General features: G+C 39.2%; 1 protein-coding gene across 4 annotated transcripts in view; it reads left to right on the forward strand.

Annotated features, from left to right (window-relative positions):
* The window catches only part of COL14A1 (collagen type XIV alpha 1 chain), a 238104-nt gene that overhangs the window by 141103 nt on the left and 73357 nt on the right, over nt 1–23644 (forward strand). For all 4 annotated transcript variants that reach the window (XM_061172169.1, XM_061172166.1, XM_061172167.1 and 1 more), the window contains exons 26-33: nt 1710–1833; nt 2046–2189; nt 3490–3654; nt 4242–4280; nt 4457–4595; nt 15114–15256; nt 19589–19698; nt 21665–21823. In XM_061172169.1, the coding sequence (XP_061028152.1) occupies nt 1710–1833; nt 2046–2189; nt 3490–3654; nt 4242–4280; nt 4457–4595; nt 15114–15256; nt 19589–19698; nt 21665–21823 (1023 nt within the window). The remainder of the gene's footprint in view (nt 1–1709; nt 1834–2045; nt 2190–3489; nt 3655–4241; nt 4281–4456; nt 4596–15113; nt 15257–19588; nt 19699–21664; nt 21824–23644) is intronic.

Raw genomic sequence — 23644 nt, forward strand, 5'->3', positions numbered from 1 at the left:
AATTCACAAAGTAGGGATGCAAGCTTTCGAACTGAGATTTAAATTTACCAAAGTTTATTTTAAATTGCGTGATCCACAAAGTCTTCTTTGAGGAGGTGGCTTCTGAACTGAGATGTGAATGATGCTGAGAAGATTTGAAAGTAGAATTTCCAGACAGGGAAAGTAGTAAGTGCAGAGGGCCGAAGTCGAGAATGAGTTTTGAGGCTTCAGGTGCTAAAACTTGAGGCTGGAATATAGTGGATGAGCATGTGGGGGGCTGGGGGGAGAAGAAGAGGTGGAAGAAGTAGACAGAGCTAGATCACCTTGAGTCTTATGACCCACTGAAGAAGTTGGGTATCATCCTAAATACAATGGGAAGCCACTGGGAAGTTTTAAGGAGAGAAGATCTGATATGCTTTTTAAAAAAGATCATTCTGACTGCTTCGTGGAGTGTGAGTACTAATAAAGGTGAGAGTGGAAGTGGAGAGACCACCTGGGATGCTGCTCTCATGGTCCAACACAGAGATGATGGAGGCCTGGGCTAGGGTGGTAGCAATGAGATGCACTAAAGTGAATAGATTGAAAATATGTCTTGGAAGAATGGCTGAGAAAACTTGGATGTAAGGGGAACCAGAAGAGAAGAATAGATAAAATGCTCAGGCATTTCAGGGAGGGAAAAATTTGTTTTGAATAGAGGTTTCCTAAAGATGACGACATTTGCAATAGACCTTGATAAGCTGGTAGCAATTGAAGGCTCACAAAGCCAAAAAGAAGCCCTTTCATAATTCTGAAAAACAAACAAAAAATATAATAAATTTAAAGTGTCCCCACAGTTGCACAGGAATAGAAGCAAATTGTAGGAAATGAAGCCAGGATGGTTTATATTGCAGTGATTAAGAACACAGATTTTGAAGTAGAATTACCTGGCTTCAGCTGTTGGTTCTGCCAGTGGCTACTCTAGTAATCTTGGGTACATTACTTGGCTTTCTGTCCCTCAGTTTCCTGATCCGTAAAATGGTAGAATAGTAGTAATTATTTCATAGGTTTGTTTCATAAAGAAATCCTTGTAAAGAGTCCAACTTCGATTCTTTCTCTGAACTTTGTCAAGATAGAAGATCTAGGCTGCCATTTTCCCATCTGTCAAATGAGATGGCAAAAGGTCTTCATGCTTTAGGGAGAGATTTTTAAAATAAACTACTTCCTGAAAAGTACTTTGTTAAGACGTCGTCAGATTTGGTATGTAACTTGTATGGTTTAAACCAAGGAAATTGTGGACTGGGTTAAAAAAGAAATTAAAACTGTAGTTGTAGGACTTCCTGGTGGTGCAGTAGTTAAGAATCCGCCTGCCAATGCAGGGGACACGGGTTTGAGCCCTGGTCTGGGAAGATCCCACGTACCACAGAGCAACTAAGCCCGTGTGCCACAACTACTGAGCCTGCGCTCTAGAGCCCTCGAGCCACAACAACTGAAGCCCGCGTGCCTAGAGCCCGTGCTCCGCAACAAGAGAAGCCACTGCAGTGAGAAGCCCACACACCATAACAAAGAGTAGCCCCCGCTCACCGCAACTAGAGAAAGCCCGCACGCAGCAACAAAGACCCAACACAGCCAAAAATAAAAAATATAAATTAATTTTTAAAAAAACTGTAGTTGTAATCATGCTATAGTGTGTGCTCTCTGGCAGAGAGGAAGTCTACAATATACAAAAAAATGAACACACCTTCTCTCTCTAGGTTGCAATGGTTCAGTTCACTGATGACCCCAGGACAGAATTTAAACTTAACTCTTACAAAACCAAAGAGACTGTTCTTGATGCAATTAAACATATCTCGTACAAAGGAGGAAATACAAAAACAGGTAAGACCACAAGAAGCCCAGGTAAGACCACAAGAAGCTCAGCTAAGGCCCAAAATAATTATTACTAATTACTGAAATGACTTCTTTTTGAAGCATAGTAACATAGATTTTTTTTAAAAAAGATTTTTCATTGACTTAAGAACTTTGTTCCAACTCTCCCATCTCTATCAAGGGAGGGAATGAAATTGAATTTTTGCCTTCCTTTGTTTCAGGAAAAGCAATTAAGCATGTCCGAGATACCTTGTTTACTGCAGAGTCAGGGACCAGAAGAGGCATCCCGAAGGTCATCGTGGTTATAACTGATGGAAGATCACAAGATGATGTGAACAAGATCTCCAGGGAGATGCAATCAGATGGTAAGTTTTACATAGATAAGCAATAGTGGCTACCAATAATACAGTTAGCCTTGTTTTCTGAATACACATTTATAGGCTACATCAGCATGACTTAAATGTTTCTAAATCTTTCTTAATATTAACTGGACAATGTGATTTTAAAAAGTTTCCAGGTTACAAATCTATTATTTTGCTGTATTTTCTCCAGTACTTTTGTTACATACAGGATGCCCTATATAAGAAACTCCATCAATTAAGTGCACTACAGGACTTCCCTGGCAATCCATTGGTTAAGATTCCATGCTTCCACTGCAGGGGGCATGGGTTCAATCCCTGTCATGCTGTGTGGTCAAAAAGAAAAAAAAAAAAAGAAAAAAAAAGAAAATTAAGTGCAGGGCTTCCCTGGTGGCGCAGTGGTTGGGAGTCTGCCTGCTAATGCAGGGGACGCGGGTTCGAGCCCTGGTCTGGGAAGATCCCGCATGCCGCGGAGCGACTGGGCCCGTGAGCCACAACTACTGAGCCTGCGCGTCTGGAGCCTGTGCTCCGCAACAAGAGAGGCCGCGATAGTGAGAGGCCCGCGCACCGCGATGAAGAGTGGCCCCCGCTTGCCACAACTAGAGAAAGCCCTCGTACAGAAACGAAGACCCAACACAGCCATAAATAAATAAATAAATAAATAAATAAATAGAATACCATGGCCAAAAATTAAAAAAAAAAAAAAAAGAAAATTAAGTGCAATACTATGAAAAGGACCAGGGGAGGGAAACTGATCACAGAAACTCCTCAGCCTCAGCCTCCTCATTTGTAAAATGGAGAACACAAGATGTGAAGATTACATTCTATAAGATCTGTATAAGCAAAGACTAGCTTAATATGTATTTGCCAAGCATTGAACTGTGACCCACCTCAGGCTTCTAAGCCTGTAATATCTCAGTTTCTACTTCTGAAAACGAAACAAAAAAAAAAAACGCCAAAAAAACCTGTTTTTTTGTTTCAATTGCACTTTTTCTCATAAATACTAAAATCATTATTAAAAATATGCAAAAATAAAGATGTTACTGAAATGGTAACTATTTTGTCTCAAACACTGACTCTCTTAAGCTTCTTTAAAGTGGAAACTTTTTTTAGGGGATGATGGGTTAATTATCATATAGTGAATTATGTGCATGCAGAATTCTGATGAACTGTAAAGAATGAATTATCCACCCCCACTGGCCCTCCTAAATAAACATGTTTTAAACATTTGGACGTGTCTTATATTGCATTATTTGTTTTTGCTGTGATTTAGAGTCATCAGAAATCTGTTCCCCTTTTACCACAGGCTACAGCATTTTTGCAGTCGGCGTGGCTGATGCAGATTACTCAGAGTTGGTTAACATTGGCAGTAAGCCCAGCGCCCGGCATGTCTTCTTTGTGGATGACTTCGACGCCTTTAAGAAAATTGAAGATGAGTTGATTACTTTTGTCTGTGAAACCGCGTCAGCAAGTTAGTTCTTTGGAATTTGCACTTACATTGCTTAAAGGCTGAGATATTTATACCAGTTAAATAATGAGTGCCGTCCTGATCCAAAGAAAGAAAATTGACTTGGAGAGCTATTTGTTATTCAGACATTAAGTTTTGTGGTTTTGAGCATAAGGGAAGTAAACCTCACCTCTCCCTGGTTCAGGGTTTTAGGTTGATAAAGACTTTCCCTAAAAAGACGAGGGTCTGTATTTAAAAACAACTCTCTTAAACAGCTATAGCAGATAGTTTTCAAAAATGTGTTAAGTCTACTCATCAGGGTAACACATTAGAAGTGGGACTTCTCCCAAGACATGCTATCAAGTGACCACCATCGATTTTAATGGACCCAGGAGAGGAGAAGGAAGTTGGGACCCTTTGGTTTTAAAAGAAGAAGTGAGAGTGTTTCAATCTTTAGGAATCCACAGAAAACTGTAGCCACATGTGGTTTGGATTCCCTCCACAACTGACTTCTGTAAAGATTATGTTAGCTTTCTGTTCTCAGGACAAGGAAAGAATATGTTTGGAAAATATCTAAATTAGGGTTTTATCTTGTTTGTTTTGTCTTCCAGCCTGCCCACTGGTGCATAAGGATGACATTGATCTTGCAGGTATGCAGTTTTGCAAATTTTCCAAATACAAATATATTAAATAACTCCCATTTTGGGTCCAGATTTTTTCACTTAATAGACTAATTTTGAAATTTAAAATCCTAAAGTGCCTGTTTATTCTTTTTCTCTATCTCTGTTTTTTTCTTTTTCTTTCTTTCCTTTTTTTTTTTTTAAAGGATTTAAGATGATGGAAATGTTTGGTTTGGTTGAAAAGGAATTTTCATCGGTGGAAGGGGTTTCTATGGAGCCTGGTACCTTCAATGTGTATCCTTGTTATCAACTTCATAAAGATGCCCTGGTTTCCCAGCCAACCAAGTATGTTTCCATTGCAAGATACTAAAGTCAATTATTGTTTATTATATCTCAATGTGGAAATGATATCAACCAGAAATATGCTGTAATAATTCCCAGCAGGATTTTCCATGATGGATAGAGCAGATGATGTTTAGATTTCTTTAAAAACGTTAGACCTACACATAATGCTGGTTGAAGTTTCATATTTGTTCATCTCAGAAAAATATAAAGATAGTTAGTACTTACATAGCACTACCACAGACCAGGCATTGTTCTAAATGCTAGTAACTCACTCAAACCTCCCAATAACTCTACGAAGTAGAGTCATTTATTATCTTGGTTTTATAAATAACAAAACTAAAGCATAAAGAAGCTAAATAACTTGAGTGAGATCACATAGTTTGTTGAAGACCATCCTGGGATTTGCACCTGAAGATCCCAGAATCCACACCCTGAACCATTTTAAGCTAGTGCCATGAATTCAGATGGTTTTTATCCTGGAGAAGTCACAACAGCAACTCCATATAGTTGATGTAAAAATCACATTATTGGGGGGACCTTCAAGATGGTGGAGGAGTAAGACATGGAGATCACCTTCCTCCCCACAGATACATCAGAAATACATTTACCTGTGGAACAGCTCCTACAGAACACCTACTGAACGCTGCAGAAGACCTCAGACTTCCCAAAAGGCAGGAAAATCCCCATGTACCTGGGAAGGGCAAAAGAAAAAAAAAAAAACAGAGACAAAAGAATAGGGACGGGACCTGCCCCTCTGGGAGGGAGCTGTGAAGGAGGAAAAATTTCCACACACTAGGAAGGTCCTTCACTGGTGGAGACAGGAGGTGGGTGGTGGGGAAGCTTCAGAGCCATGGAGGAGAGCGCAGCAACAGGGGTGCAGAGGGCAAAGCGGAGAGATTCCCACACAGAGGATCGGTGCTGACCAGCACTCACCAGCCCAAGAGGCTTGTCTGCTCACCCGCCGGGGTGGGCGGGGGCTGGGAGCTGAGGCTCGGGCTTCGGTTGGATCCCAGGGAGAGGACTGGGGTTGGTGGCGTGAACACAGCCTGAAGGGGTCTAGTGCACCACAGCTAGCCAGGAGGGAGTCCGGGAGAAAGTCTGGACCTGCCGAAGAGGCAAGAGACCATTGTTTCAGGGTGTGCGAGGGGAGGAGATTCAGAGCACCGCCTAAATGAGCTCCAGAGACTGGCACGAGCTGCGGCTATCAACGCGGACACCAGAGACGGGCATGAAATGCTAAGGCTGCTGCTGCAGCCACCAAGAATCCTGTGTGCAAGCACAGGTCACTATCCACACCTCCCCTCCCGGGAGCCTGTGCAGCCCGCCACTGCCGGTCCGTGATCCAGGGACAACTTCCCCAGGATAAAACACAGCCCGCCTCAGGCTGTTGCAAAGTTATATTGGCCTCTGCCACCACAGGCTTGCCCCGCATTCCATACCCCTCCCGACCGCGGCCTGAGTGAGCCAGAGCCCCCTAATCAGCTGCTGTTTTACCCACTCCTGTCTGTGCGGAAACAGATGCCCTCAGGCGACCTACACGCAGAGGCGGGTCCAAATCCAAAGCTGAACCCCAGGAGCTGTGCGAACAAAGAAGAGAAAGGGAAATCTCTCCCAGCAGCCTCAGGAGCAGTGGATTAAATCCCCACAATCAACTTTATGTACCCTGCATCTCTGGAACACCTGAATAGACAACAAATCATCCCAAAATTGAGGCAGTGGACGTTGGGAGCAACTATAGACTTGGGGTTTGCTGTCTGTGGCTGATTTGTTTCTGATTTCTATGTTTATCTTAGTATAGTTTTTAGCACTTGTTATCATTGGTGTATTTGTTTTTTGGTTTGGTTGCTCTCTTCTTCTTTTTTTATTATTAGTTTTATTTTTAAAAATTTATTATTATTATTTTTTCTTTCTCTTTTTCTCCCTTTTCTTCTGAGCTGTGTGGCTGACAGGGTCTTGGTGCTCTGGCCTGGTGTCAGGCCTGAGCCTATGAGGTGGGAGAGCCGAGTTCAGGACATTGGACCACCAGAGAGCCCCCGGCCCCATGTAATATCAATCGGCGAGAGCTCTCCCAGAGATCTCTGTCTTAACGCTAAGACCCAGCTCCACTCAATGACCAGCAAGCTCCAGTGCTGTATGCCCCATGCCAATCAACTAGCAAGACAGGAACACAACCCCACCCATTAGCAGAGAGGCTGCCTAAAATCATAGTAAGGTTTTACTATGTGTGTTTTGTTTACACCAAAACACACCACCGGAAGAGGTCCTTCCCACCAGCAAGACAAGATCCAGCCCCACCCACCAGAACACAGGCACCAGTCCCCTCCATCAGGAAGCCTACACAAGCCACTGAACAAACCTCACCCACTGGGGCAGACACCAAAAACAGTGGGAACTATGAACCTGCAGCCTGTGAAAAGGACCCCAAACACAGGAAGTTAAACAAAGTGTGAAGACAAAGAAATATTCAGCAGATGAAGAAGCAAAGTAAAAACCCACCAGATTAAACAACTGAAGAGGAAATAGACAGTCTACCTGAAAAAGAATTCAGAATAATGATAGTAAAGATGATCCAAAATCTTGGAAATAGAAGGGAGAAAATAGAAGAAACATTTAACAAGGACCTAGAAGAACTAAAGAGAAAACAAACAGTGATGAACAATACAAAAAATGAAATAAAAATTTCTCTAGAAGGAATCTATAGCAGAATAACTGAGGCAGAAGAACAGATAAGTGACCTGGAAGGTAAAATAGTGGAAATAAATACCACAGAGCAGAATAAAGAAAAAAAATGAAAAGAATTGAGGACAGTCTCAGAGACCTCTGGGACAACACTAAATGCACCAACATTCGAATTATAGGAGTCCCAGAAGAAGAAGAGAAAAAGAAAGTGACTGAGAATATATTTGAAGAGATTATAGTTGAAAACTTCCCTAATATGGGAAAGGAAATAGTCAATCAAGTCCAGGAAGCACAGAGAGTCCCACACAGGATAAATCCAAGGAGAAACACGCCAAGACACATATTAATCAAACTATCAAAAATTAAATACAAAGAAAAAATATTAAAAGCAGCAAGGGAAAAACAAGTAACACACAAGGGAATCCCCATAAGGTTAACAGCTGATCTTTCAGCAGAAACTCTGCAAGGCAGAAGGGAGTGGCAGGACATATTTAAAGTGATGAAAGGGAAAAACCTACAACCAAGATTACTCTACCCAGCAAAGATCTCATTCAGATTTGACGGAGAAATTAAAACATTTACAGACAAGCAAAAGCTAAGAGAATTCAGCACCACCAAACCAGCTTTACTACAAATGCTAAAGGAACTTCTCTAGGCAGGAAACACAAGAGAAGGAAGAGACCTACAAAAACAAACCCAAAACAATTAAGAAAATGGTAATAGGAACGTACATATTGATAATTACCTTAAACGTAAATGGATTAAATGCTCCAACCAAACGACATAGACTGGCTGAATAGATACAAAAACAAGACCTATATGCTGTCTACAAGAGACCCACTTCTGACCTAGGGGCACATACAGATGGAAAGTGAAGGGACGGAAAAAGATATTCCATGCAAATGGAAATCAAAAGAAAGCTGGATTAGCAATTATTATATCAGACAAAATAGACGTTAAAATAAAGACTATTACAAGAGACAAAGAAGGACAATACATAATGATCAAGGGATCAATCCAAGAAGAAGATATAACAATTGTAAATATTTATGCACCCAACCCAGGAACCCCTCAATACATAAGGCAAAGGCTAACAGCCATAAATGGGGAAATTGACAGTAACACAATAATAGTAGGGGACTTAAACACCTCACTTTCACCAATGGACAGATCATCCAAAATGAAAATAAATAAGGAAACAGAAGCGTTAAATGATACATAAAACAAGATGGACTTAACTGATATTTATAGGATATTCCATCCAAAAACAGCAGAATGCACTTTCTTCTCAAGTGCTCATGGAACATTCTCTAGGATAGATCATATCTTGGCTCACAAATAAAGCCTTGGTAAATTTAAGAAAATTGAAATAGTATCAAGTATCTTTTCTGACCACAATGCTACAAGACTAGATACCAATGACAGGAAAAAAACTGTAGAAAAAAAAAAGGAGGCTAATCAATAGGCTACTAAATAACCAAGAGATTACTGAAGAAATCAAACAGGAAATCAAAAACCTAGACAAATGACAATGAAAACACGATGAACCAAAACCTATGGGATTCAGCAAAAACAGTTCTAAGAGGGAAGTTTATAGCAATACAATCCTACCTCAAAAAACAAGAAACATCTCAAATAAACAACCTAACCTTACACTTAAAGCAATTAGAGAAAGGAGAACAAAAAACCCCCAAAGTTAGCAGAAGGAAAGAAATCATAAAGATCAGATCAGAAATAAATGAAAAAAAAATGAAGGAAACGAAGCAAAGATCAATAAAACTAAAAGCTGGTTCTTTGAGAAGATAAACAAAATTGATAAACCATTTAGCCAGACTCATCAAGAAAAAAAAGAAGACTCAAATCAACAGAATTAGAAATGGAAAAGGAGAAGAAACAACTGACATTGCAGAAATACAAGGGATCATGAGAGATTACTACAAGCAACTATATGCCAATAAAATGGACAACCTGGAACAAATGGACAAATTCTTAGAAAAGCACAACCTTCCGAGACTGAACCAGGAAGAAATGCAAAATATGAACAGACCAATCACAAGCACTGAAATTGAAACTGTGATTAAAAGTCTTCCAACAAACAAAAGCCCAGGACCAGATGGCTTCACAGGCGAATTCTATCAAACATTTACAGAAGACCTAACACTTATCCTTCTCAAATTCTTCCAAATATATAGCAGAGGGAGGAACACTCCCAAACTCATTCTACGAGGCCACCATCACCCTGGTACCAAAACCAGACAAAGATGTCACAAAAAAAAGAAAACTACAGGCCAGTATCACTGATGAACACAGATGCAAAAATCCTCAACAAAATATTAGCAAACAGAATCCAACAGCACATTAAAAGGATCATACACCATGATCAAGTGGGGTTTATCCCAGGAATGCAAGGGTTCTTCAGTATATGCAAATCAATCAATGTGATACACCATATTAAAAAATTGAAGGATAAAAACCATATGATAATCTCAATAGATGCAGAAAAAGCTATTGACCAAATTCAACACCCATTTATGATAAAAACTCTCCAGAAAGTAGGCATAGAGAGAACCTACCTCAACATAATAAAGGCCATATATGACAAACCCACAGCCAACATCATTCTCAATGGTGAAAAAGTGAAACCATTTCCACTAAGATCAGGAACAAGACAAGGTTGCCCGCTCTCACCGCTATTATTCAACATAGTTTTGGAAGTTTTAGCCAAAGCAATCAGAGAAGAAAAAGAAATAAAAGGAATCCAAATCAGAAAAGAAGAAGTAAAACCATCACTGTTTGCAGATGACATGATCTATACATAGAGTATCCTAAAGATACCACCAGAAAACTACTAGAGCTAATCAATGAATTTGGTAGAGTAACAGGATACAAAATTAATGCACAGAAATCTCTTGCATTCCTATACACTAATGATGAAAAATCTGAAAGAGAAGTTAAGGAAACACTCCCATTTACCACTGCAACAAAAAGAATAAAATACTTAGGAGTAAACCTACCTAAGGAGACAATAACCTGTATGCAGAAAACTATAAGACAGTGATTAAAGAAATTAAAGATGATACAAACAGATGGAGAGATATACCATGTTCTTGGATTGGAAAAATCAACATTGTGAAAATAACTATACTACCCACAGGTATCTACAGATTCAATGCAATCCCTATCAAACTACCAATGGCATTTTTCACAGAACTAGAACAAAAAATTTCACAATTTGTATGGAAACACAAAAGACCCCGAATAGCCAAAGCAATCTTGAGAAAGAAAAACAGTGCTGGAGGAATCAGGCGACCTGACTTCAGACTATACTACAAAGCTACAGTAATCAAGACAGTATTGTACTGGGTAAAAACAGAAATATAGATCAATGGAACATTGTGGAAAGCCCAGAGATAAACTCACACACATACGGTTACCTTATCTTTGATAAAGGAGGCAAGAATATACAGTGGAGAAAAGACAGCCTCTTCAGTAAGTGGTTCTCAGAAAACTGGACAGCTACATGTAAAAGAATGAAGTTAGAACACTCCCTAACACCATACACAAAAATAAACTCACAGTGGATTAAAGACCTAAATATAAGGCCAAACACTATGAAACTCTTAGAGGAAAACATAGGCAGAACACTCTATGACATAAATCACAGCAAGATCCTTTTTGACCCACCTCCTAGAGAAATGGAAATAAAAACAAAAATAAACAAATGGGACCTAATGAAACTTAAAAGCTTTTGCACAGCAAAGGAAACCATAAACAAGACGAAAGGACAACCCTCAGAATGGGAGAAAATATTTGCAAATGAATCATCAGACAAAGGATTAATCTCCAAAATTTACAAGCAGCTCATGCTGCTCAATATCAAAAAAACAACCCAATTGAAAAATGGGCAGAAGACCTAAATAGACATTTCTCAAAGAAGATACACCGATTGCCAACAAACACATGAAAGGATCCTCAACATCACTAATCATTAGAGAAATGCAAATCAAAACCACAATGAGGTATCACCTCACACCGCTCAGAATGGTTTTCGTCAAAAAATCTACAAACAGTAAATGCTGGAGAGGGTGTGGAGAAAAGGGAACCCTCTTGCACTGTTGGTGGGAATGTAAATTGATACAGCCACTATGGAGAACAGTATGGAGGTTCCTTAAAAACTAAAAATAGAACTACCATATGACCCAGCAATCCCACTACTGGGCATATACCCTGAGAAACCATAATTCAAAAAGAGTAATGTACCACAATATTCATTGTGGCACTATTTACAATAGCCAGGACATGGAAGCAACCTAAGTGTTTGTTGACAGATGAATGGATAAAGAAGATGTGGCACATATGTACAATGGAATATTACTCAGCCATAAAAAGGAAATGAAATTGAGTTATTTGTAATGAGGTGCATGGACCTAGAGTCTGTCATACAGAGTGAAGTTAGTCAGAAAGAGAAAAACGAATACCGTATGCTAACACATATATATGGAATCTAATGAAAAAAAAAGAAGTTCTGATGAACCTAGGGGCAGGACAGGAATAAAGACGCAGATGTAGAGAATGGGCTTGAGGACACGGGGAGTGGGAAGGGTAAGCTTGGACGAAGTGAGAGAGTAACATTGACATATATACACTACCAAATGTTAAATAGATAGCTAGTGGGAAGCAGCTGCATAGCACAGGGAGATCAGCTCGGTGCTTTGTGACCACCTAGAGAGGTGGGATAGGGAGGGTGGGACGGAGATGCAAGAGGGAGTGGTTATGGTGATATATGTATACATATAGCTGACTTGCTTTGTTATACAGCAGAAATTAATGCAACATTGTAAAGCAATTATATTCCAATTAAGGTGTTAAAAAAATTACATTATCTAGTTATTCTACAATCTATGATGCACCTAGGGATTCCTGGCGCTATTTCAGCAGTTCTGAAAACTCCAGAGGTACTTGAGATTACAAATTAGGAGTTCCTGATTTAAGGGGTCATCTCTCAAGATGTCACCTGCTACTTTACATTCCAAATATTCTTTTTTTTTTTTGTCTCAAAATGCCTTCAGTATTTTAATGTGAAACTTTTTCTGTGTCCACATTTTGATATAGTCTGCACATATGCATGAAAATGTGGGGGAGATCATTTTCAAGTATTAAATTAATCTGTCCAATTTGTAAACAAGTTGCTTTTCTACCTTCTTCCAAAATACTGTTTATTGAATTCAAACTTATTACAGTACTATCTGTTGTTTTAGATAAATCCAACATCTGATGTTACCTTTCGGCAGGTTTTTTTACACTGTCTAGTGATGAATATTAAAATGGATATTTGAAAATCATTCCTGGAGGCCTAGACAAAAATGAGAATTGCCAGAAGGAAAATCTTCTACCACTCCACTGAAATTGTTCATCCGGCCAGCAATGCCCTCACCCCCCACCTTGCTAAATCCATTCACTTGTTCCCAGCCTTTATCTCACTCGACCTGTCACCAGCATTTTCTACAGTTGATCATATCTTCCTCCTGGATTCACTCTCCTCCTTGGGCCTCTGGGACACACACTGCCTCTAGTTTCTGTCTACATTACAGGCTGTTCCTTTTCAGTGCTGGCTCTTCTTTTCTCCTCCACCTCTTTATGTTGGAGGGACCAGGACTTGCTCAAGACCTCCTTGTTTTCTCTGTCTGTCCCTTCTTCCTAGTGATCTTTTCAGTATTGTAGTGTTGAACCCCATCTACATGCCAAGGACTCCTAAATTTTATACTTCCAGTCCAGATATACTTCCCCAAATTTAGACCTACATATTTAATTGCTTACTAGATATCTCTACTTGGATGTCTCATAGGCATTTCATACTTTATAGGTTCAATACCACATCCCTGATCCTACCTCCAGAACCAGTTTCACCTATGACCTTTTTCGTCTTAATGATAACTACATTTAATGAGTTTCTTAGGCAAAGAAGCTGGACTCCTCTGTTTCTCTTATGCCCCACATCAATCCACCAAAGTATCCTAATTGTCTGTTCCTTCTCACTACCTCTATTGTCATCACCCTGGTATGAGGTACCATCATCTCTTCCCTACATCATTACAGCAGCCTCCTAACTGGTCTTCCTGCTGCTACCCTTGCCTTCTTGGAGTCTGTTCTCCAAGTAGCTGTCAGAATGATTTTTTTTTTTTTTTTTTTTGATGTATAAATCAGATCATGTCACTCCAAAATCTGCCAGTGATTCCTCATTCCCCTTGGCATAAAAGTCAAAGCTCTTGAATGGCCAAAGAGCCCTACATTTTCTGGGTAGCTATTACCTCTTTGACTTTACCTCTTGTTTCTTTTAGTCCATTCTCAAAATATACCAGACACACCCCACTTTAGTATCTTTGCACTGGCTGGATGTCTTCATCTCCTATGAGTTTTTCTTCAAGTGTGACCTTCTCAGTGAACCTTTGCTCAAATGCAGTCTTCTCAATGAACCTTCTAAGTGAAGCCAATGCTGATGACTTTAATTAAAATGGCAAAATAATGCATTCTAGCATTCCCAATCCCCATTATTGCTGCTTTTTGTTGTTGTTTTTGATGGCACTTATTACCTTCTAATAAACTGTATAATTCACCCTGTTCAAATTCAAGTTCTCATACGAAGGTTCCTTGCCAGTTTGATTCACTGATGTATCTTAATGCATATTACCATGTCTGGTACATCGTAGGCACTCAACAAATATTGAATGAATGAATACATACATATTTAATGTATGCAAATCAAACTTTCACTTTTAAATTTATGCTAAATTCCCACCTATTCACCAATTTGTCAGTTTGAGTAATAAATATTATGGGTCTCCTATATATCTAAAAGCCTATATCTCTTGCTTGAGGGAAAAATTTTAAAGTATGTAAGTGATCCACTTAACTGTTAGAGAGGTAAGATGATGTAGCAGGTTGGGTTCCCCAGGAAGCAGATCCAAAGGTGGAGATTAGTGTGTGGGAAGTTGATGAGGCTGTGCTCTTCTGGAAGGGAACAGAAGGAAGTAGGATAGGGCAAAGGAGAGAAGTCAAGCTATGAAGCAGTTTCAGTAAAAGCCTCAGTTGACCCACACACAGGAGTTCTTAGAATGGAGTTATCTCCTTTGGAATGAGAGGCTCTGGTCCTTATATCCCCTCAAAGACTAGTCACTGAAAAGAGGCACCATAATAAAGTTGGCATGACCTTGGGAGAGGCACCCCTCATCTGCTGAGGCCATTCCTGAGGGAACTGGTGTCTGAGAGCTATCTGCAGACATCACTCCCAGAAGCAGGATTAGTCGATTCTCAATTCTTAAAGGTGGATTTAGATGGTGCATCAGAGCACATAGCACAGACAGGAATGCAACTAACAACAACATGTGGTAGAAAGTGACAATGTCTTAAGTTTTATAAAGGGACTGTAGATAAACATTATTTATAATACTAAAACTTGAAACTACTTAAATGTTTAATAAGAAGTGACTGGTCAGATAAATTATGGAATAGCCAAACAAGAGAAGGTTGTGCAGATATTAAATATCATGCCCTTAAAAATATTTAAGGAAATGTGAAATATGTAGTAAATGGTGCTAAGAAAAGAAAGGGGCAAAATTATATAAATTGGACAAATACTTACAGACATTCTTTAAAGGCTGGAGGGAAATGCACGACACCAAAAGAGTGATCACTTCTGAATGGGGTAATGGTGATCTGTTATTTTCTTCTTTTCTGTTTTTTCACATCCTGTATAATGAAAGTGTATTTGCTTTTATAATCATATAAATAACTTCTTAAAGAGGGATATAATAAAATATACTGTTTTCTTTCTATTTTCAGATATTTACATCCAGAAGGATTGCCCTCTGACTATACAATCAGTTTTCTATTCCGGATTCTTCCTGATACTCCAGAGGAGCCATTTGCTCTTTGGGAGATTTTAAATAAAAATTCTGACCCATTGGTTGGAGTCATTTTAGATAGTAAGTATATTTATTTATAAAACATTTGCACACACATGTATGAGTAATGTATGTGGCATGTCATCTTGCCTGGTTTGTGTGTATGGTAGAGTAACTCACTTATTTTAAGCTATTTGTAAATACTAATAATGGACTATGTGATAGTTGATTCATTCATTTATCTACTCATTCTTTCAACAAATATCCATCGAGTTCCTACTGCTTGCCAATGCCAGGCTCTGGGATTCAGTAGTGAGCAAGGTGGAGAAAGACAATTCCTGAGACACGCTGACTCTAGGAAGAGCTTGCAACTTGATGCAGAGGAGGATCAGTGGGAGGGGTGGGATCTGAAGTCACTTTTCCTATATGGATATGATAAGTGTAAGATGCCTCTTTTGGGTTCCTGGGCCCAACTCCAACATGTGTGTTGGGCGTGGCGGGTGGAGGAGAGGCTCCCACACAACACCAAGCAATTCTTGGACACCAGCAGAGTATCTGAGAATTCAACTCCAATCTGACACTATTTACCAGAGGTAGCATCAGAGTCCACAGGTTGAGGGCTTGTTCCTATAAGACTGCCCTCCTCCCCCTCCATTTCAGCCACCAGTGGCAAGCTCAGGCTGCTACCAGCTACGAATTGGAGGTTCCAACAACCCGCTCCAGCTCAGGATGTCAACTGAAAGTCCAGATTTTTACCTGTACTTCTGACCCACAGTCTATAAATCAGAGGTTCCCACAACTTCCTCCTCGGGTTCAATTAATTTGCTAGAGTGGCTCACAGAACTCAGAGAAGCATTTTACATACTAGATTACCAGTCTATTACAAAAGGATATAACTCAGGAGCAAGGCATGGGGAAGAGGTGGGGAGCTTCCATGCCCTCTCCACCTGCACCACTCTCCCAGCACCTCCATATGTTTACCAAGCTGGAAATTCTCTGAACCCCATCCTTTTGGGTTTTTATGGATGCTTCATTGCATAGGAATGATTGATTAACTCACTGGCCATTGGCAATTGAACTCAGTCTCCACCCCCTCTCCCCTCCCTAAAAGTTGGAGGGGGTAGGGGGACTGAAAGTTCTAACCCTCTCGTCACATGACTGATTCTCCAGGCAACCAGCCCTTATCCTTAGGTTACCTAAGGGCTTTCCAAAAGCCACTGTATTAACATAACAAAAGGCACATTTTTTGTTCTTACCACAGGAAATTCCGAGGGTTTTAGGAGCTGCAAGGCAGGAACCCTAGACAAAGACCAAGTATATATGAGAAATATATTTTGGTCATCTGAATAACAAATATATATTTCTTTTAAGTCACAATGTTGCAATGCCTCTTTCATATCCTAGAAAAAAATGTCAGATTGGCAGCAGCGTATTTTGGGAAGAATTCTGGGATGGAGATATAAAATTGAAAGTTGCATATGTGAGATCATCTAGAGAGTAAGTCCAGAAAGAAAAGAGAATAGTTGTGAATGAGAAATTCCATTGTTTGGAGATTGGAAAGTTGAGGAGGAAACAACAAAGGAAAGTTCTTAACCTTTACTCTTGGATGTCACAAATGATTATCACTTAAGAGAATTATCAAGTTTTTGGTTAATGTCCCTGAGTTTTCTAAATATATTTTTAGTTTAGGATCCCAGTCAATCTGGGAATGAAAACTTGGTGGTTATTGTTAGGTATTAACTCGAACATTTGGATAAGAAAAGTATTTTAAGCTATTTCCAACTAGTATTTGTTAAAGGACATTTCAGTACATGGAAATAAATCAACAACTAAACATTGTGAAAGCATTTTGTATTGATTTTGAAACTAAGGGAAAGCTGTAGATTAAAAAGGTGTAAATTGCTAACTCTATATACAACCAGGACTTGAAAACAAAGAAGTCTCTTGAAATGATTAATACTTACTTGCTCCTTTAGAAAGCAGAATGAAAAATTTAATTGTAACCGGGGAATGAATTAGTGAGAAAAATGTTCTCTCTTTTTTTTTAATTTATTTATTTATTTATTATTTATATATTTTTGGCTGTGTTGGGTCTTCGTTTCTGTGCGTGGGCTTTCTCTAGTTGCGGCGAGCGGGGACCACTCTTCATCACAGCGCGTGGGCCTCTCACTGTCGCGGCCTCTCTTGTTGCGGAGCACAGGCTCCAGACGCGCAGGCTCAGTAGTTGTGGCTCATGGGCCCAGTTGCTCAGCGGCATGTGGGATCCTCCCAGACCAGGGCTCGAACCCGTGTCCCCTGCATTGGCAGGCAGATTCTCAACCACTGCGCCACCAGGGAAGCCCCCTCTCTTTTTGTAATAAAATATATTCCTTGTAACATGAAGTACTCAAGAGTAGGAAGGTTTTTTTTTACTTGTTTGTTTGTTCATAATAAAAGACACGCTGAAATATCACTATTTTGGGGCAGTGTAAGTTACACGTCCTGGGAAAACTGGTTGCTTCAGTGGTTAAATAAGGCAAAGAGTCTGGTTTTTATTTCTTAAGATTTTGTTGCCGAATTAAGTTGTATGAACCCTGCTCGGGGCCTAGCCTGGCCCATGTTCTCTGCCTTGGAGGAGGAGTGTTCTTTTTCCTTTTGGGTTTAAGTAGGTGAATAGCAAAACCGAAGCCGAGATTGACACAGCACTAGCTTTATTCAGTGGCTAAAGAAAGGAGAAGTGGGAACTAAGTTCACAGATCAACTTCTCACCCACCTGAGGAGAGAGATTTTTTTTTTTTTTAAACATCTTTATTGGAGTATAATTGCTTTACAATGGTGTGTTAGTTTCTGCTTTATAACAAAGTGAATCCGTTATACATATACATATATCCCCATATCTCCTCCCTCTTGTGTCTCCCTCCCATCCTCCCTATCCCACCCCTCTAGGTGGTCACAAAGTTCCGAGGTGATCTCCCTGTGCTATGTGGCTGCTTCCCACTAGCTATCTATTTTACATTTGGTAGTGTATATATGTCCATGTCACTGTCTCACTTCGTCCCAGCTTACCCTTACCCCTACCGTGTCCTCAAGTCCATTCTCTACGTCTGCGTCTTTATTCCTGTCCTGCCCTTAGGTTCTTCAGAACCACCTTTTTTTTTTTTCTGGATTCCATATATATGTGTTAGCATATGGTACTTGTATTTCTCTTTCTGACTTACTTCATTCTGTATGACAGACTCTAGGTCCATCCACCTCACTACAAATAACTCAATTTCATTTCTTTTTATGGCTGAGTAATATTCTATTGTATATATGTGCCACATCTTCTTTATCCATTCATCTGTTGATGGACACTTAGGTTGCTTCCATGTCCTGGCTATTGTAAATAGAGCTGCAATGAACATTGTGGTACATGACTCTTTTTGAATTATGGTTTTCTCAGGGTATATGCCCAGTAGTGGGATTGCTGGGTCGTATGGTAGTTCTATTTTTAGTTTTTTAAGGAACCTCCATGCTGTCTTCCATGGTGGCTGTATCAATTTACATTCCCATCAACAGTGCAGGAGGGTTCCCTTTTCTCCACACCCTCTCCAGCATTTATTGTGTGTAGATTTTTTGATGAAGGCCATTCTGATTGGTGTGAGGTGATTTAATTTTAAAAAGTAAAGACAGAGGAGGAGTGAGGCTGATGATGGGGAAGCATAGGCATTAGTCAACCAGGGAAGGGGCAGGGCTTTTTCCAAGGGACTGGGGTGCCACCTCCTTTTTATCCTTTTTTGGTCCTTAATGGCTGCCAGTAAGTAGGTGTAGGTAACATGCTAAAGTAGTAAATCACCGTATAATGGGACTCAAGGTCTGTTGGAGGTCAGATTCATCATCATCTTGGTCCCAGCTGGTTCCATCTGTTTTTTTGTGTTTTTTGTTTTTTTGTACCTTCCTTTCTTACCTCTGGACCTTTTAACTTAAAAATTTATGTTCACTCCTGCTAAAGGTGGAGGGTTGGCAGCTTTTGAGCACGGACATTCCTGCCAAAGGTGCGGGTTAGACGGTTGATGGGTTTTGAGCAAAGATCTGGAGCAGCTCTGGCAACAATTTGATTAACTTCATTTTTCCTTTCTGTCTGCCTCTACTTCCAACTTCAGACAACCATCTCCCAAAAGCGTAGTGGGAATGGGAGTATAGGCAAGGAACTACAGAGGAACAATATATGTCAGGGTCCTTGTCTCATCACCATCACTACATGGTTAAGTTAGTTAATCTGGCCAATTGAAAGCCTGGGGCAACCCAAGGACTATAGGTCATTTCCTTACCTACTCGTCACTTTGTCCTAAACACAGCCTGAAAACAAAGGTTACATTATTTTGAGTTGACTTTTTAAAAAATTACCCATTTTAATACTTTCTCAAACGTTTTTATTTTCCTTTGTTTGATTAGATGGTGGGAAAACCCTAACATATTTCAACCATGACTACAGTGGGGATTTTCAAACTGTTACTTTTGAAGGACCTGAAATTAGGAAAATTTTCTATGGAAGCTTTCACAAGGTGAGTAATGCCTTGTATGCATATGTTCTTTATTCTATTTGCTGTGGGCAAAGCAACAGAAGATAGTAAAACAAAAAATCCGTACAGCTTTGGATTTCGTACTTCACCCGAAGTAAGAATTACCTGTGGGGCTTGTAAACAATGCCCCAACATTCTGATTTGGTAGTTCTGGGATGGGACCCTAAAATGTACATTTTTATCCAGTACCCCAGGGGATATTTATAGTGTCAGAAGGAAGATATTTTCCTCTATCCTTCTAGGTTCCTCTAGCTGGCCTAAGAATTAAATTGACATGAGACAGATTAACGGGAAAAACTCAAACAAAATTTAATAACATGTATACACGGGAGAGACCCAGGAAAAACTGAGTATCTCACCAAAATAGCCGAAAGCTTCACCTTAAATACCATCTTCAGCTAAAGACAAAAGAGGATTTTGCGGGTGGTAGTTTGGGACTTCAAAGGGAAGGAAGGTAATTCACATGGAGATGGAAAAGCAAATGTTTGGTAAATAAATATTTGCTGGGCCTGCAGAGACAATGGGACACAGATTTTCCCCCACCATACCTAGCCTATATTCTTTGCAGATATCTCTGGTGATAGCTCTGTTCTGGGAACAGGACTTCTGTCTAAATCCTTTTAGGCAGTTAGAAGGAAGGTCAAAGTTTCTTCCTGAGTCTTTTGGGCCTTGATTGTTTTCATCTTGAAACAATCCGCATACCAAAGAGACATTTTGGGATGGCAAATTTTGGTTCCCTACCACAGAAGTGGTCCAGGTTCTTACTTTGAGGAACCATGTAGTAGAGGGTACTGTATTATTTAGCAGATAGTTGTTAGTTCACTACATTATGTCTGATGTAGGAAGGATTGCTGGTCTACCTGGCCACCGATATAGATAAATACCAGCAGCCAAATCATGTTGAAATATGTAGACAAATTGCCCTGAGACATATATATATATATATATATATATATATATATATATATATATATACAGACAACCCATCACTGCCATTATATAAGTTACCCGGGGGAAGCTGGTAAAACCTGACTTTAGTTGTTCTTATTTTAACCTGGCACTTATGATAGAACTCTGTTCATTCACATTTCACATCTCTGAAACACTTCGTTTTGGTGATCACTGGAGTAGACATGCTTCCTTCCAAACTTTACTGTTTCCTTTGTGTTTAGTGAATAATCCCACTGATCTCTGGGCTGTTAAGGAATGCAACACCAAGAGTGCCTGAGAGCAGAGAATTTACTAAGTGGTACTGCAAAAAGCTTTGCTTCTTAACCATGACCTTCTTGTCCTGTCAGAGGGAGGGAAGGGATGTTGCAAAGCAGTCTTCATCTTGGCTTCTGTCTCTTGATGTAGAATGTGGTCAGATCTATCTAATCTACACAACTTTGCTACTTTCTGGGGTTTTGAATACCATAACTGTATAAGAACAATTGCATAACAAAATTCTGACTCTTTTTTGCATAAGAAAAGTTGCATAAAAATGGGTTTTTTTTTTTTCTGGTTTAATAGGACTGTGCAACCAGAAGTACAAGGTATCTTAAAAACACATGAGATGCAGATGATTTATTAGTTCATGGTTCAAAATAGTCCCATTAGCATTTCTTTGGAATTATTGTCATTTATTTACCAACTTCATCTAGACATGATTCTTTTCTTGGTTAGGCAGAGTCAGTCACAAAGTAGCCAAGAAATATTACAGGGGAAATGAAAAGCATGTGAGATTTCATTAGTGTTTAAAAAAAAAAAACAACATAGAGATGGTACCTGAATGTGGGACAATCATGGAAATGGTAAAAGTAGAACCTTTTTCCTTAAGCAAAACACATAGTGACAAAATACCTTCTTTTCTCTTCCATACTTTTTGGTGATGAGTCATGCAATTATGTAAATTTGGTTGACATTTTCTCCTGCTTCTTACCTTCTAAAACATCTTTACTTTTATCAGCTACATGTTGTTGTCAGCAAGACTTTGGCCAAAGTGGTTATTGACTGCAAGCAAGTGGGTGAGAAGGCAATAAATGCATCGTCTAATATCACATTAGATGGTGTCGAAGTCCTAGGGAGAATGGTTAGATCAAGAGGACCAAATGGAAACTCTGCACCAGTAAGTGGATAAATAAGTGAATCTGTGTTATTGTTCAAGAAAAAAATCCTCTTGAAATATAATTATCTATCTTCCAGGGGAAAAATTTGGTAAAGGGACGGATGGAGGGAGGGCTGGATGAATGATAGATTGATGAATGGATAAACAAGTAGATAATGGCCTCTTCAAATGAATTAAAACATGAACGTTCAAAGCTCTTGCAATATGCTTCTGCTATATTATAAGGAGAATGCTCCAGGAATTAGACTAGTTTGTTGTCTAAATGGATATTAAAATTCAAATAGTAAAACATTCATATTTTAAAATTCAAATAAAATATTGTGGCATAAATGGTTTGTTAATGAGAATCAAAACTGTAAATGAACCTCATTTATATAAGCAGATACAAATCCAAATAAAATATGTTATTATTATACACAGGAAATTGACATAAGTCTCTCATTTGGGTTAGATTTGGGCATTTTAAAACTAGATTCTTGCTATTGCTAATGTAAAATTAACCTTTAATCGTTAATAGTTATTTAAATAACAAATCATTCTAAGATATATTTTTCATCATACAACATGGAGTTTCAGACGAGGAGACTTCGAATTGGCAAAGAAATCACATTCCCTTCAGTCACTACCCGCAAAAAAGAGCAGTGTACACAAGCTTTTGTTTTACCACCACACATTCACAGCTAATTAGTAACATTCTCTAATTTGAGTCATTCTATAATTAGAATAAATTAGCCTGGAGGGAATTTTATTCTGGTAAGCAATTCCAAATATTCAAATCTACACTTCTCTTCTGTGTAGCAGAATAATCAGGTTAATTATGATTCACTCTTATTGTCTTATGTTTTCAGAGATCTGTAGAACTAGCCAGCTATATGGAATTTTAGAAAGACCTGGTGGTTCTCAAAGTGTTTTTAAGCTGAAATCACTTAGTACAAATGAAATCTTCTAGTATATCAAATAAATGAGTATGATTAAAACACACCCATGTTGATTGAATGGGAGAGGGGACATGGGGTAGCAGGTGCTGCCATCCTCCAGTGGTCCCTAAGGGCGCTTTGAGGAACACAGTTCTAATTCCTCTCCTCTAGTATAACCCCTTCACTTTATATACCAGGAAACAGTCCCAGTGTGGTGAGGGAATTTACTTTGGGACAGTTTGCTGTTTCATGGCATTTCTCTTTGTGGTAACAATAGAAATGAAATCCTTGTGTACAATCAGGGTATATTGACGCTTTCAGGTCTTCATAGATGTGTGCTAATTAGTTTAACACTTAGCTTTGAAGTATCTTTAAAAGTACTTTTGTTTCTACTTTGCTTTGGAGAACTGTGGATTAGATGTTTGAAAAGAGGGAATATAACAGCTATGGAAAGCTCTTTTGTTTTCAGTTGTGGTAAGAGACTTTTAAGAATGTTTACATGATATTGAGGAGTTATCTCCTCTTAATATGTGGTATTCCACGTGGATTAAGAAACATTTCACCTTCTGCTTCATGGAAGATACTTTTAGGATAGCACACTTCAGAATTTACAAGGCTCCAGAACTGGCAAACTACGGATACCTTGTATGGATAAATGGATGTATATAGATGGATGCTTAGAAGGATGAATGAATAGACTCTAATTTAAGAAAGAGAAACAATTCCAGATTATGGCCCATATCACTTAGTACTATCATTATTTTTTTATTTTAAACATAATGCATATAAAATCCCTGACACTTAATAGCCATTCAATGAAGAGCAGCTATTTTTATTGAAGAATGTCAACCATACCTTTTCCATCTCACCTTTTCTAAACCTCTAGTACTTGCTTAACCCTTGA

This window comes from Eubalaena glacialis, chromosome 17 (genome assembly GCF_028564815.1).
Source record: "Eubalaena glacialis isolate mEubGla1 chromosome 17, mEubGla1.1.hap2.+ XY, whole genome shotgun sequence".
Taxonomy (NCBI): domain Eukaryota; kingdom Metazoa; phylum Chordata; class Mammalia; order Artiodactyla; family Balaenidae; genus Eubalaena; species Eubalaena glacialis.